Source organism: Sander vitreus, chromosome 12 (genome assembly GCF_031162955.1).
Source record: "Sander vitreus isolate 19-12246 chromosome 12, sanVit1, whole genome shotgun sequence".
In the NCBI taxonomy this organism is placed as follows: Eukaryota; Metazoa; Chordata; class Actinopteri; order Perciformes; family Percidae; genus Sander; species Sander vitreus.
This window is the reverse complement of record NC_135866.1, coordinates 15,221,529-15,236,858: the sequence shown is the minus strand read 5'-3', so window position 1 is coordinate 15,236,858 and position 15,330 is coordinate 15,221,529. Positions and strand designations below refer to the sequence as shown.

General features: G+C 42.3%; 1 protein-coding gene across 1 annotated transcript in view; it reads right to left on the bottom strand.

The window, feature by feature from the left end:
• greb1l (GREB1 like retinoic acid receptor coactivator) overlaps positions 1-15,330 on the bottom strand; it is a 47,023-nt gene that overhangs the window by 6,806 nt on the left and 24,887 nt on the right. Inside the window, exons 5-26 of the mRNA XM_078264562.1 lie at positions 15,144-15,320; positions 14,769-14,945; positions 14,522-14,644; positions 13,153-13,275; positions 11,788-11,925; positions 11,509-11,634; positions 10,852-10,983; positions 10,186-10,371; positions 9,644-9,943; positions 9,393-9,521; positions 8,002-8,136; positions 6,111-6,311; positions 5,753-5,933; positions 4,972-5,161; positions 3,495-3,631; positions 2,957-3,299; positions 2,314-2,429; positions 1,590-1,822; positions 893-1,455; positions 685-790; positions 388-534; positions 106-245 (exon numbers count right to left, since the gene is read on the bottom strand). Coding sequence (XP_078120688.1) covers positions 106-245; positions 388-534; positions 685-790; positions 893-1,455; positions 1,590-1,822; positions 2,314-2,429; positions 2,957-3,299; positions 3,495-3,631; positions 4,972-5,161; positions 5,753-5,933; positions 6,111-6,311; positions 8,002-8,136; positions 9,393-9,521; positions 9,644-9,943; positions 10,186-10,371; positions 10,852-10,983; positions 11,509-11,634; positions 11,788-11,925; positions 13,153-13,275; positions 14,522-14,644; positions 14,769-14,945; positions 15,144-15,320 — 4,103 coding nt within the window. The remainder of the gene's footprint in view (positions 1-105; positions 246-387; positions 535-684; positions 791-892; positions 1,456-1,589; positions 1,823-2,313; positions 2,430-2,956; positions 3,300-3,494; positions 3,632-4,971; positions 5,162-5,752; positions 5,934-6,110; positions 6,312-8,001; positions 8,137-9,392; positions 9,522-9,643; positions 9,944-10,185; positions 10,372-10,851; positions 10,984-11,508; positions 11,635-11,787; positions 11,926-13,152; positions 13,276-14,521; positions 14,645-14,768; positions 14,946-15,143; positions 15,321-15,330) is intronic.

Genomic DNA, 15,330 nt, shown 5'->3' with positions numbered 1-15,330 from the left:
GGTTAGGATATCTGTATGTGCATCTATAATAGTTTGAAGTTACTCAAGCCCAAAGAAGACAGCAGATGAGTGCCTTAGATGTGTGATGTGAGCCTGTGCACTCACCTGTGTGGCAGGGCCTGCTTCACAGTAGTGGTGACACTGTTCACAGTGATGAAAGGCATTGTGGGCAGCAAACCTGCTCAGACGTATGGACTTGGTCTCTCGTTTGGCTGAGGTTTGGCTCTCGTCTTCTTGCTTAAAATCTGCAATAAAAATCAAACATGTTCACTCTCCTACTTTGAGATAAGCTTGTTCAACTTAATATTAAAGTAACACCCATGTTGTATTTACATTGGCAGATTAAAAGTGACTGACTCTGTTGAGTGTTTGCATATTTCTGCTGACCTTTTAAGCACTTTGGCATCTTGTCAGTGTAAACAGGGCTGGCCTTCCTGAACTTAGGGTCCCGGGGGTAGGGGTCAAAGGGCAGCTTTCGCACTTCCTCAATGTCAGGCAACTGGGTATTTCCTGGAGTTGTAACCTCTAATGTTTCTGGAGATGAAAAGAACATGAAAAGATGAGAACAAAAAATAAATCACCGTGAAAAAGACAATCTGACATTTAGTTCCTTATTATGTCTATGGTGTGTTTAAAACCATGAGGTCAGAATAAATAAGTCGGTTAAGTCCCAATGATCTTCACCTTCTTCCTCCTCCTCTTCCTCATCATACACATCTACCTCCAACAATCTGATGAGCATTCGAAACAGGATACGAAGAAACTGCAGATAGGCACCAGTTTTTCCCACCTAACAAAGGACATAAATCATCCCTGTAATGTTACAATGACACTTAAATGCAGATGCATAATCAATATAATATAATATGCATATTAGTACTCATATGCGCACCTGTGGGGGTCCACTGAGTAGCAGGCGTCGTGGATGTGGCACAGATGGAGCTTCGTAATCGGCGTGATGCTGCCTGGCGATGGTCCACTGGCGGTAGTAAATGCTCTGCTCTGCCCCCTGCAGGTTGTGAGTGATGAGGGGCCTCAGGGGGCTGCTCCAGGCTACATCTGCATGAGGCAGCAGGGAGAAGGAGCTCAGCTGACTCCCAGACTCCCCCGCCAGCAGGTTGTATGCCGCCCGTGACAAAATGACTGTCCGCGGTGACACCCGAGCGGGCTTGGAGTCTCGACCACACTGTGTGGACTGGCTGGGTCTCTGGGCGGAGGAGGAAGATTGGGAGGGGGAGGAAGAGGAGGAACTGGAGTAAAGAGAGGGAGGGGCTTTGGAGGGGTTGGAGGAGAGCTGGCTTGCGAAGGAATCGCATTCCTGCTTGAAGCCTTGTGTTAATGTTACTGTGCTTATGTCGGAGGTGATGGCACCTTCGGGTGGGCAGGTGGAGGTGGAGGGCTTCTGGCAAGAGTCGGCAACGTCAGATGAACTGACACCGTTCTCTGGAAAAGATCCTGAGTGGAGACATGAAGAGAGTACGAGGATAAATACAAATAAAGCTAATTTTGAAGCTATTACTTAAAGTCAACGTCTGGTGTTTGCATCTTGAATCCTAAGACTCAGTATCTCAGTGAGGTCAGGGGCTCACCAGAGGTTCTGGTTGCAGCGCTGCCGTTGCTCTGAGGCCTTTCCAGCTCTTCTCCATCATTCAAGCTGGTGGTGGCCTTTTCTCCTTCGGATTCCCGAGGGGCCATGGCATTTTTGGGCTCCTGGACCACGCCCATGGACACATAGGTGCAGGCCAGCCCCACCTCCTGCTCCAGGGCTGTACGACTCAGGTAGCTGGAGTCTATCAGACGCAGGTCGCAGTATTTCAGAGACCTAGAAGGGTAAAAGTGTGAAAGATTGTTGCATAGAAGGATTGTTGCCTATTTCTATGTTCTCATCTACATGTCTTTAATTTTGAAAAAAAAAACATTTTAGGCCAAAATCTATTTATTTGTAAATTGTACAAAATCGAATTACCCAAATTATATTGAAAATTGGATTAAATCACTCAAGCATTAAGTTTTAATTAAGATTTAATGCTTATGCTATAAATCTCAGATGGTTTACCGATGCTGACACAAAGAGATACACAACCCAGAACTGGCACACTGGGTGCAGGAACAAACGTAATTGGGCCTCTCTTGTAGAGAAGACAACCCACACAGTGTGAATGTAGACGTGTAAAATAACACTTGGAGGGTACAAAAAAAAAGTCACGGTAACTGCACACCAAGAGGAATTATAGATGAGCTTAAAGGCAACGTACTATACTTTCCATGACTGATGATCACATTTTATTATTTTTAAGTGATGGGGGAGCTTACCTGGGAAAGGTTTCTCCAAGAGGGTCCTTTCCTGTAAGGATGACGATGCAGGGCAGCCCTTCCAGATCCTCATAAGTGTGCGGTACCCAGTCTCCATTCTCACAGCCTCTCCAGGCCTACAGCATGACACAATTATTACATAATGTTTATTGTTGAGTTATTTATGCATCATTTAGAACTAGACCAATAATGCTGACGCAGGACAAATTTAATTCAACAAAAATATATTTTTTTAAGCTAGTAGTCTAGCTCACAGGTCCCATATTATTTCAAATGTGAATGTGTCAAACGAAGAATAGTCTAAACACATTCACTTGTGGGGTTTCAGTGGAGATATTTGGTGATTTTAATGAGGTTTGAGATCATTTGCAATGTCAAAAAACTGAGAAAAAGAGACAAGTGAATTCTGAGAATTAAGTCAACTCCCAGATAATCACTTCAGACTTCACCGTAAAAGCGAATTTCATTCAAATCCTGATACCTAATCAAACATTAATGAACTTGAATGTTGCACTCATGGATCGGATTTCCTTAACACATCTTGCTTGAATAAACCACAGTCACTTTATATAAATATTTAAAACGTTTGGTAAAATAACACAATGAAAAGACTCATGTGACTCTGGTTGCATGGCATTCTTACCTTGAGGCGGCTGGTGAAGTTTCTGTGCAGGTTGAGTTCCGAGGCCGGGCTTCCCAGCAGCACGGCAAAGCACAACTGGAGGCCCAGTTTGTCCCTAACATCCTCTAGTCGTTCCCGGGCCAGCATTGCCAGCTGTAGTGAGGGGACTCGAACCAACAGCATGTGGCCACGGCCCTGGGAGCCCTCTCTGCTTGGTGCGTTGATCAGGTCCTCCACCATGGCCAGGGTCTCTGGGGTTATGTGGTCTCTAAGCGACGGGGAAGAGGTCAGGGCCATCATAGCCTCAGTGTACTGCTGAATCAGCAGGTAGCTGCGGATCACCATGCTGTGAAGGTGCGGATGTCTGGGACACAAATAGGGAATTTGTTAGTTTGAGCTTTATAGCTGAATACGATGCACTTTATCAACAGGCAAAATTACAGCAGACAGGTTTGTGTTTCTTAACCTACTCACTGCCAGTAAATGCCATTTGAAAATACACATCTGTAAGATTTTGATTGACAATATGTCTCACAATTATCAGTAACACCATAATCACCTTTCCAGCAGTGTGTGGACCATCTTCTCAAAGGCATCATCACAACGCAGAATGGGGCTAGCCACGCCCCACTGCAGGGAGCTGCTGTAGTCCCTCAGGCCAAAGTAGAGCAACTCATTAGGAGACTGCTCCCCCTGCTGGATGAAAATTATAATATAGTAAGAACATGGCATTCTGTTTTAAATGTCAATACTTTTAGATTTGTTTTCCAATTTACACAATAACTATACTTCACCAAATTTAGTGTTGAAAAGCACAGTCTCGTCTCATTGCATTATGCTTGAGCTGAAAACTCAGTGAGTGCTTTCACTTCATTATTATATTATATTGCCCTCTTGAATGAGCAGTTCCCAGCTTTTTTCATATGTATCCCCTTAAAATGTGGTAATGTCTACCCGCCAACTATCATCAGCAGTTGCATATGTCTATGGAACAAAAAGTAATGATTTGAGTAATGTTTTTTACGCTGCCTGAATATTATGCTAGCCTAGAAATCTAGACGCACCCTAGCGGCAGCAAATTTAATTTGCTGGTTGTAGCTCTATCCTATTGTGTGCAGAGGGAATTTGAAAGACAACCGTTTATCCCGCCCCTCAGATTGAGCCCTGTCAATGGAGTTCCCAGACCCAACATCTTGATGTGGGTCTGGCTTGTCAGGCTAATATTATGCAGTAATTCACATGAAATTATTCAAGGAATGTCTAAAAAAATCAATCTAGTTTTGTGGAGCTCTTTTTTCTCCTGTTTGACCTGTCTCAGTTTGGGAACCACTGCTCTAAATAATGTCATCCAAACGATACTTCAATATTATGTGCTACTGTAAATTCAGCTCAATATAATAATGAGAATAACTAGCACAGCATGACCATAACACCCCTGTGGTCTGAGACTCTGAATTCTATTCATGCATTTAAATAATAAAACGGTACAAGCTTAAATATAATTAGGACGGACCTAAACCCCGTTTATGAAATAAGTGTTAACAGAATTAGAACAAAACACATAATGACCTGAAACCAGAACAAATATTTGAATAGCACCATACAGGTATAGTGTATCATGAGCAGAAATATGTTAAAAATAAAAAAATAAACATTATATCTTGGGGCGCCCCAGTAGCCTAATGGTTCTCCCCATGTTTCCTGTCTGCCTCTACAACTGTCAAATTAAAGCAAAAATTACTCAAAAAAGATATCTCATTTATTATCTCAAAAGTCATCATCGAGTTGCCTCTTCTGTTAGTGCAAATGCACTTTAAGTCCACCAGGTGGAGTAGCTAAACCACAGCTGTTACAAACTGGCCTCTGCATGCTGCCATAATGTTGAAATTTAACAAAATTCAGACATGAAATAGATTCGATGTTAAAATATCCCTGTTCAATATTCACTGAACTATGCCTCTTTACAAGAATAAAGTATTAGACAGCCATTAATAACGACTTACAGAGGACATTTGGGATGTTAAAATAATACTGACCAGACTTTCGTTGGAGGGCCAGTGAACTTCGTTGTGGATGCTGATGCGGGACTGGCGGGTCTGCAGTGTGTGCGGGAAGCAGCTGACCTGCAGGACCAGGAGGTTCATGGCATCCAGGACTTCCTGGCAGTTCACCACCCGGTCAGCCAAACCCTGCAGCTCGCCGTGGCACACAGAGCCTGACAGAGCACTGGAGAAGACGTAGGGCAAAGTGTTTAAAACATGTGAGGGGTAGTCTAGATTCCAGTTCAAATCATACCATAGCTGTTAATAACATTAAACATGGACGCAAATAACAAGTCCATTGGGGACTTGGTTAGTGAGGGTTTTAATATTTGCTTTGCTAACAGTGTGTCATTCCCAAAAAGTAGTGATGTCTGTTATGTTTCAATACAATGTATGTGACAACAGCAGTTTGCTTGGAATAAGATATTGGAGGCTGGCAGCAGTAGCAACCATATCTGAACAGAAAAATAAAATGCCTAAAAATGTCAAACTGCATCAACACCAAATCCAGCAAACAATGTGGATCAATTTGAACCACATATGTCTAAAGATAATAACAAACAAACAAACATAGATCTCAAATGATCTACATTGGAACAAAATACAAGGTTATAGATACTTGGTGTTGTGTGTGTTTTCACTTGCTTGCAGCTGTTCTCCTCTCTCCACTTTAATCAGTGTATGAAAAGGCTAGATTTGCAGCCATAACAACAGCATGTTTCACACAGCTTTAGATTATCAACAGAGCAAAAAAATGTCAGCTGAGTCATCTTACCTTGTGAGGTCGACGTGAGAGTTGTCGTGAATGAGGACAAACAGGGTGTAGGGGTTCTGCTTGACTTTCCTCATGAAGGCTTCCATCTTGGCGTGAACTTCACCATCTAGACGCACCACGTACTTGTCTGATTTCTGGTGGGCTGTGCAGACGTCCTCGATTCCCAGGTCGACAAGAACTCCTGAGCGAAACAAACAAACCCCTAATGTTTAATAGATCTTGTTGTTGAAAAACCATTGCTAGAACAGTAAGTCTCTGGCATGGAAAGTTTTGAAAGTTTCAAGATCTAAGTAGGTGAAAAAGTCATCCTTGAATCTTTATGATGTTGTTATTTATGACTTTGCTTCTGGACACAGACCTGATTGTCGGATGCGCTGTGCTGTCTGGTGTACCAGAATGTGAGATGGAGGGACCAGAACAAGAAAGTCCACTTTACAAAAACGCCCCAAGTCAAGGTTCTGGGTTCCTGAGTCCGCGATGGAGCAGACTTGAGAGAGGAGACTCCGAGCCACGCTCAGCTGCGTCGGATAGATCTGGAAGACCTTACATAACAGCTCTGCTACAGGAAAATGCAGAAGGAGAGTATGTCAATATAGTATAATATAATGTTCAACAAAATAATAATTACGTTGTTTTACCTTAAGTAAAACAGACATTTGAAAATGTGGAGAATATTGCTACTAATGTCAAACATTTCATTTGCTGCAGAACAACCGTAATATGAACATGAGTCTATGTGGAATACAGTGGGGCAAAAAAGTATTTAGTCAGCCACCGATTGTGCAAGTTCTCCCACTTAAAAAGATGAGAGAGGCCTGTAATTTTCATCATAGGTACACTTCAACTATATACCCTTTGTTGGCAATGACAGAGGTCAAACGTTTTCTGTAAGTCTTCACAAGGTTTTCACACACTGTTGCTGGTATTTTGGCCCATTCCTCCATGCAGATCTCCTCTAGAGCAGTGATGTTTTGGGGCTGTCGCTGGGCAACACGGACTTTCAACTCCCTCCAAAGATTTTCTATGGGGTTGAGATCTGGAGACTGGCTAGGCCACTCCAGGACCTTGAAATGCTTCTTACGAAGCCACTCCTTCGTTGCCCGGGCGGTGTGTTTGGGATTATTGTCATGCTGAAAGACCCAGCCACGTTTCATCTTCAATGCCCTTGCTGATGGAAGGAGGTTTTCACTCAAAATTTCACGATACATGGCCCCATTCATTCTTTCCTTTACACGGATCAGTCGTCCTGGTCCCTTTGCAGAAAAACAGCCCCAAAGCATGATGTTTCCACCCCCATGCTTCACAGTAGGTATGGTGTTCTTTGGATGCAACTCAGCATTCTTTCCCCTCCAAACACGACGAGTTGAGTTTTTACCAAAATGTTCTATTTTGGTTTCATCTGACCATATGACATTCTCCCAATCCTCTTCTGGATCATCCAAATGCTCTCTAGCAAACTCCAAACGGGCCTGGACAGGTACTGGCTTAAGCAGTGGGACACGTCTGACACTGCAGGATTTGAGTCCCTGGCGGCGTAGTGTGTTACTGATGGTAGCCTTTGTTACTTTGGTTCCAGCTCTCTGCAGGTCATTCACTAGGTCCCCCCGTGTGGTTCTGGGATTTTTGCTCACCGTTCTTGTGATCATTTTGACCCCACGGGGTGAGAGCTTGCGTGGAGCCCCAGATCGAGGGAGATTATTAGTGGTCTTGTATGTCTTCCATTTTCTTATATGTGCTTATATGTTCTTAAGCTGCTTACCTATTGCAGATCTACAATTTAGTTTCTGGTGTCCTTTGACAGCTCTTTGGTCTTGGCCATAGTGGAGTTTGGAGTGTGACTGTTTGAGGTTCTGGACAGGTGTCTTTTATACTGATAACAAGTTCAAACAGGTGCCATTAATACAGGTAACGAGTGGAGGACAGAGGAGCCTCTTAAAGAAGAAGTTACAGGTCTGTGAGAGCCAGAAATCTTGCTTGTTTGTAGGTGACCAAATACTTATTTTCCTGAGGAATTTGCAAATAAATTAATTAAAAATGTGATTTACTGGATTTTTTTTCTCATTTTGTCTCTCATAGTTGAAGTGTACCTATGATGAAAATTACAGGCCTCTCTCATCTTTTTAAGTGGGATAACTTGCACAATTGGTGGCTGACTAAATACTTTTTTGCCCCACTGTATATTGATTGTTTTGGCTGGTGAGCCAAGCAGTTCAGTGAGTGAGTACGAGTGAGATAGAGAGCAGGCTAACCTCTATCTGAAGGTGGTGACATGCTGGCAGCCTCCTGGGAGTGGATGTGGTAAGTGACATCGCTCTGGAAGGGCTGGATGACCTGTCCCTTCCGCCTGCGCTGGTATCGCACAAGTTGCTTGTCCAAATTGTCCCCTAAAAACAACCAGTCACCATGGTCACACAAAGACACAGAGCCAGGCATACCAGCTGCTACAACACAAATCACGTCTTTCATACGATCCAGTCGTTGTATATACAGAAATGCAGTTATCATACGCATCAAGTTAAACTGATTCATGACACCATGTTCTAGTTTAGTCCTTGTTATTCGGACAACATCACAGTGTCAAACTTGTCTTGTGATTAATTTAGTTAGTGGATGACGACTAAAAAACAGCCACAGTCAATGTTAGGAGTGTTCAAATGAATCATTGCATCGATGCATTGCGATGCGGACGTGGGTGATTCTGCATCGATGCAGTGACATACCATAATCGATTATTGCCTGCTATTGCTTGTTCATTTTTCTTTTGCTGCTTTTTTTTGTTTTTGCCTCTTGTCTGTTGTCTGCTGTGTTCAGACTCCGCTACATTTGGGAAGTGCCTTTTAAGAGCAGATGCAAAAAAAATGGGAGTTCATATACATCTGTCTGCTTGAATTTGTTGATGAAAACCATGTGAAGCAATATATAATAAATTTGAGGAGGTGGCGCATCATGATGCATCGTGATCCAATCGGAAGGTCGAATCGTATCGAATCATTGACAGGATAATCGTAATCAAACTGAATCGTGAGACCAGTGAAGATTTACACTTCTAGTCATTATAGAGCATTGGCTTTAAGGGAACACGCCGACTTATTGGGACTTTAGCTTATTCACCGTAACCCCCAGAGTTAGACAAGTCGATACATACCCTTCTCATCTCCGTGCGTGCTGTAACGCTGTCTGACGCCCCCAGCATTAGCTTAGCCTAGCACAGATCATGCAGGTAACTGGTTCCAACTAGCCGACTGCCGAATATGGCTGTGTCTCATGTGACCTTATTATTTGTAAACCCTGTGACTATACAAATCACAACATGTAAATAGGAACACGTTTGCGTTATTTTGTCACTTATTTGGAGCAGTCGGCTAGTTGGAACCGGTTACCTGCATGATCTGTGCTAGGCTAAGCTAATGCTGGGGGCGTCAGACAGCGTTACAGAACGCACAGAGATGAGAAGGGTATGTATCGACTTGTCTAACTCTGGGGGTTACGGTGAATAAGCTAAAATCCCAATAAGTCGCCGTGTTCCTTTAAGTGTAATGTTTTCTTTCATATAAATGTAATCATAAAATGCTGTGGGAAATATTCAGTTCATCTTGTTTCTTCCAAATGAAGACTTTAAAATCTCCTAATATGCACTCACCTAGTGACGTGGATTTGAAGTGAGATGCCAAGATGCTGACTTTCCCTGTGATGAGTTCGTAACTGATTTCCTTCAGAAACTCATTGGTTGTAAGCATCCCCTCAGCTAAGGCCCTTGCTTGGTACTTTCCTGTGTCCAACACATAAGATAAGATTAGATCATAACTTTAACATACATATTGTGCCCAGATTGGTCAAAGTAATAAGGTCGCAACCAAGTTAAATAGGTTTCAACTAGGTGGCAACACTCACCCAAAACTAGCACACAGAACTCGCTGCCACTCATTTTAGAGGCACATATAATGACAACATAGGTTGGCAGGCACTTCTGGTTGTGAGGACCCTCACTGAGAGACCGAAGTGACTCAGAGATGCCTTCTCCCAAAGAGTTATGGGTAACCATGACTTGGACACTGCCCCCTGAGACGCTGGATTCCAGCCGAGCTAACCAGGGCAGCTGGGACGGGGAGATGGCAGGACCCCTAGGACAGCACAGCATGGCCTTCAAAACAATCTGCTCCAGCTCCTCCCTCAGAGGAATCTGCACCGAGCCTACAAAAACAATTCAAATATGAAAAGTCAAAACCACTGATATAGAAGCTTACATGTATTAATATGTATAACAAAGTTAGATATTTGTTTTGTCAGCCATGTTTCTGTTTAAGTAAGACACCAGCACCTCCCGGTCAGCCGTCCCACTACACTGTATGTTTGATAACTGCAAACATACACAAAAAAAAAAAAAAACACTAGTGACAGCGACGCTGCTTTGTGCGTGTGAGTTTGCTGCTTACCTAAACGTGCAAGATACTGTAAAGTGAGCAGAATCATTGTCTCCACACAGAGAAGCTGGCTGCTGTTGAGGCCCAACGTCTCCAGGGTTTTCTCTGTCAACTGGCTGTTATTATAGCAGCTGACCAGGAGGGGGCTCACCACTATGTCCCCAACATTCCCATAAAAATAAGGTAAAGTGCCATGCCCTGAAAAGAAAAGTTACCATTAGACAAAACATATAGCAGCCAGAAATATGGGACAACAAGTAACAACAACTTCAATATTTGTTCTGCTAAATTGAAAAACTTTCAAAATTTGAAAGTACAGTTAAACAGTTATGAGTATAAGCTTGATATTTAGACACTTCATATTTCAAAACAGGTACAAAAGGCAGCTAGCTGCGAGATGCTGGATAGGAAATGGCTAAGTAATAAAAATCAGATGGCCATTTGTCATTTGAAAAAGTTAACTACTCATGCCTTTCTGAAAAGACTTTATTGGTTGGCTCCCTGATAATCACCACCAGGATAATTGACATTTTGAAATTCACTTTATTCTACTTAGTGGTAAAACAGCCTCTGATTCAGTGTTTCTGACATTCATAAACATTGTTTTTCTATGCCCTGCAGGATGATATTTAATTTGCAGTAATAGGATGGAGCAGTTCATTAAAATAAAGCTTGTACCGATGAGGATGACAGGGCGAACTCCTGAAGAGTTGAGCAGGCTGTCGGGGACGATGACAGTCTCTCCAGCGCTGACAGGTTGGGGCTGAAGGACTCCTGCTACTGGTGGCTGAGGAGAGGACACTCCTAATACTGGAGGGTAATAAAATAATACATGTCAATACTAGGATTAATCACCTACAGCTAAATTGTGACATAGGTTAAGTTTGAACATATTAGTGTTTACTACTATTTAAGTCATAAAACACTGCAGTAATATGTGTGGCTGTTGTACTGTGATCACATCAATATTATAAATGAAATAAAAAATAAAAAAAAATCAGGAAAATTTATCTGAAATGATGCTCTTACATAATAACCACAAATACATGATGTGGAAGAAATCTTCGTCAATCATGCTATTTTTTTTCTAACCAATTGTGCAACAAACTCTCCAGCTCTATCTCCATGGAGATACTGAGTGAATCATCCCTAACAACCAGAGAACATCAGGGATGTGGCATACTCAGCCCCAACCCAGAAGGAGAAAAGAGCTTCTGCTCCTAATGACACAGAAAACACATGTCTGCACACGCATTCTTATTGCATCTCACGCTGACTCGCGTAAAATACATCACAGCTCATAGAGAGCCGTCCTGATTGGGTTCAGGAACTGACCTGGAGAACAAACTATCGGCCGGATGGCTGGCACAGGGACGGCTGTTGGTGGGACAGCTACCAACGAGTTGGGATGCCAGCTTCGGTGGCGCTTCTTTGGAGGACCCGAGTTCATGGCAGTGGATACTGAACATCCAAAACAGACACAGAGAACAACAATAATTATAATGAATGTTTAGCATATAGCTTTTTAAGATATGTGACTTTATTTACTACTAAAAACGTTTTACTTTACTAAACTTTTATTATTTATTTACTCTTCAGAAAGGAAGAACTTACCAGGACTGTCTCCTAAGTCAGCATTGCGATACCCCTGACCTGGTGGCCCTAAAGAGACCACGGAGGGGCTCAGTAAGGGAGGACGCCCATCAACACCCAGGCTATTTGTCGGCCCATTCACCCTCAGAGCTGTGGGCACTAGAGACAAACATGCATGCAGATAAATACACACATTACCGGTAATACGCTAGAGATAGTTAAAAGGTTCTGTACTCAACATTCAGAACATTAACAAATAGTTAATGCTCTTTATATTTTACTATATTGAGATTTAATGGTTGTGGAAACAAGACTTAGAGTCCACAGCCATACTAGCAGCTCTGTGATGCTATACGTAGGCACAGCAGAGCTTTAAACTAAATGCTAACTTCCGCATGCCAACATGCACACAGTGACAACGCTAATATGCTGATGTTTAGCAGGTATGATGTTTACCATGGTCACAATCTTAGTGTAGAGTGTTAGCATGCTAACATTCGCTAATTAGTACAAAACACAAAGCACAATTTAGGCTGATGGGAATTGTAATTCATTTTGCAGGTTGTAGTCATAAACCAAAGTTTTTAATTTGGAGCTAGTGATGGCGCGAAAAGGAAAAGTCATTAGATCAGCAACGTAATTAGGATTCATCCTCTTCGCACTATGCTTTTCTGTAAAAACAATATCATGGCAATCCATCCAATAGTTGTTGAGATATAAATATAAAATGTTTTCACAACTGTAACTATCTGCTGAGCAATACATAAAAATGAGTCAGTACTAAAGGTGACTTATTGATTTCCTATAAATTACGTACATATGTATTGCCAGTGATGGGATTGGACATTTTGCAACCTCATATTCACTGTGTTTGCAATACACTAAAACATTGATTGGTGTGTGTGTAGCCTTTGCTTGTCAATATCACAACCTTGTAAAGGAGCTACTAGATAGCAAAGCCTTAAAAAGTCATTACAGCATTCCTTCCTTCAGTATTGATTGATGTGTAAATACAAGTGCACACTCATGGATCGGTTTGTGTGTACATGTTACGTGTGCGTGTGTGTGTGTGTGTCTAAGCAGGCCATAGCAGAGGTTAATCTGGTCTCCATGGTCAGCCACGGCATCATCTGCCTTATGCTGAACCACGTAGCTAAGCAACCCTTTCCAGCATAATTGGAAGGCCATTTAAGTGACTCACATGAAGGCAAAGGCTTATCAGCATCTAAGTCCTTGCAAATGTCACTGTCAAAGCCTGGATGCAACTAGTATTGTGGGAGTGTGACCAAAAAACGATGTGATTTATGTTATTGTGTGCGTCTCTTGTATCATCGATAAAGCATAGCAAAGCATAATGCAGAGGGTGTACTAAAAAAGGAGCTTCACCTATTGGTAGAGTCTTGTTTCCAGATGGGGATGAAAGAGGTTTGGGGAAACTGCAGTCTCTGCCGAGGTCCTGACTCCCGAAAAAGATTGAGGATACTTGCATTGTTCTGGTGTCTGGAGAATCTGGAGGTAAAAACAAGATGATAAATGTATCATTAAAATACATATACACCCTGCAACCTTAACACCCACTGTTATGCTGATTGGTCATTTGGTTACCTTTGGCCTTTATTCTACTAATCAAACGCTAGCAGACGCTTCTGTGTCTGTATCCAATGTCCACTGCACAATACAAACAAATCATAGCTCTCCTTTTCATTAATCATTCCAGGATACACATTCATTTGGAGCAGAGGTGGAAAGGTACATGTTACAATGTTCAACCTCTTGGCTTGCTAAGAGCCAGCGACCTATTTGGGAGCAGAATGTACCTGAAGGTTGCAGTCAGGAGATATCAGGCAAGGGTTACGCCAACAACGACCCCCACAGTTCAGTTTTCGAACACATTAATGTGTGAGATCTCTGCTGACAGGCAGCTTCCAGGTTCAGAACAAATCAATACCATAAGCCCGGGAGCTTTTTTTCAATCAAAGAGGGAACAGTCGCTCTTGTTGTGAGAGGTCAGAGAAGAAACATCTCTTCAAAGAAATTCAGAATCTGTCACACAGTCACTTAGCTGTTGGTTTACCTGAAATGATTCAGGCCTTAATTTATTTCATTACACTGTTGTTACATTTACTTTTTTTTTTTGCATGACCTTATATGGCAAACAGTGACAGAATGCAATTGTGTTCTGTAAAGAAGTATGCTACTCAAATGAATAACATTTCCTTTTTGGCCTAAGAATATTGAGATATGAAACAGGCAACTTATATCAGACACTGCAACAACCACTGCTCATAACAATACCAATAATAAAAAATATACTGAAAAGGTTATTTACTATCAGTATGCTACCGGAATATACACCAAAGTGTCATAACAACAAAATGAGATGAAACACAACCAACAAAGCCTCCGCTTTATCACAAACTCACTCATATACAGCAGAATGCAGTGTAGTAGTCCAAAATTTCAGGGCTCAGCCACCACCATCAGTTTCTATTGCAACAACATAAACCTATCAGCATAAACGAACTAACGCAATAACTCTTTTTGATGAAATATATACATTTTGGTTTGTCATTTGAAGGAGAATGCACGCAGCAATACACGTATTGACACGTATACAACAATTCTACGTAACTTTTTAGTCAACCAACTGTTTAAATGTTAGTATAATCATCCTGCAGAGAAGTTAATCCATGTACGCCTAAAGGGACTCGCTAAATCTTGCAATACATGTTATCTGCGCTGCATGCACTCTCACCTGAGAGGGAGAAGGGAGAGGAGCTGTGTCCACTGGCACCTCCATTTTCTTTGCTGCTGAGAGAGGACGACGAGCTGGGTTTGGACGTTGATGCACTGCTAGAGAACTGGCGGGTTTTACAGTCTGAGAAGGGACAGAGAGGAATGACAAAAACTGTGACAAACAGTACGTAACAGCACATTGTCAGAGAATAAATCAGAGCACTGCAAGACTGAAATGTAACATAAATGCTGAATGGGGATTTTACCTTTCCAGCAGATGAGGGGTCCTTTGCACAGAGCACCCTGAGAATTCTTCACCAGGTAGTATTTTAAGTGCTTCTGCTTCTTGGGCTGGGTGGATAACTTCAGGTTGATGTGGTTTGAAAACTCAGTGAAGTATCTGAAACCCTTTTCCCCACAGCCCACACAGTTTCCTGAAAAGCCTGAAAGTAATGTCACAAAAATGGAATTATTGTATTATTTTGCAAACAATATTTACAGTACAAATATACACAGTTCAGACTGGTGTTTCACCAGCAAAGGCTAACAACAGAGCGTAATTATTCTAACAGGAATGTAAAGTGATGCTGATAGCTATCTGTCTCCTTTACTCTGACCTCAGACCAGGGGAACAAACTGACCTAAAAGTGCATTTTTCCCATTCTCGTCAGGCAAAAAGCGGCGGTCCACAGCACACACCAGGATGTGCTTGGGCAAGCTGGGGGACTTTGCACCGACCAGCTCGAAGCCTGCTGGGACTTCGATGGGCTCCGTTGCTATGGAGACCAGGCGGAGGTCCTTGCCGGCCTGACAGAACCCTGAGAAGAG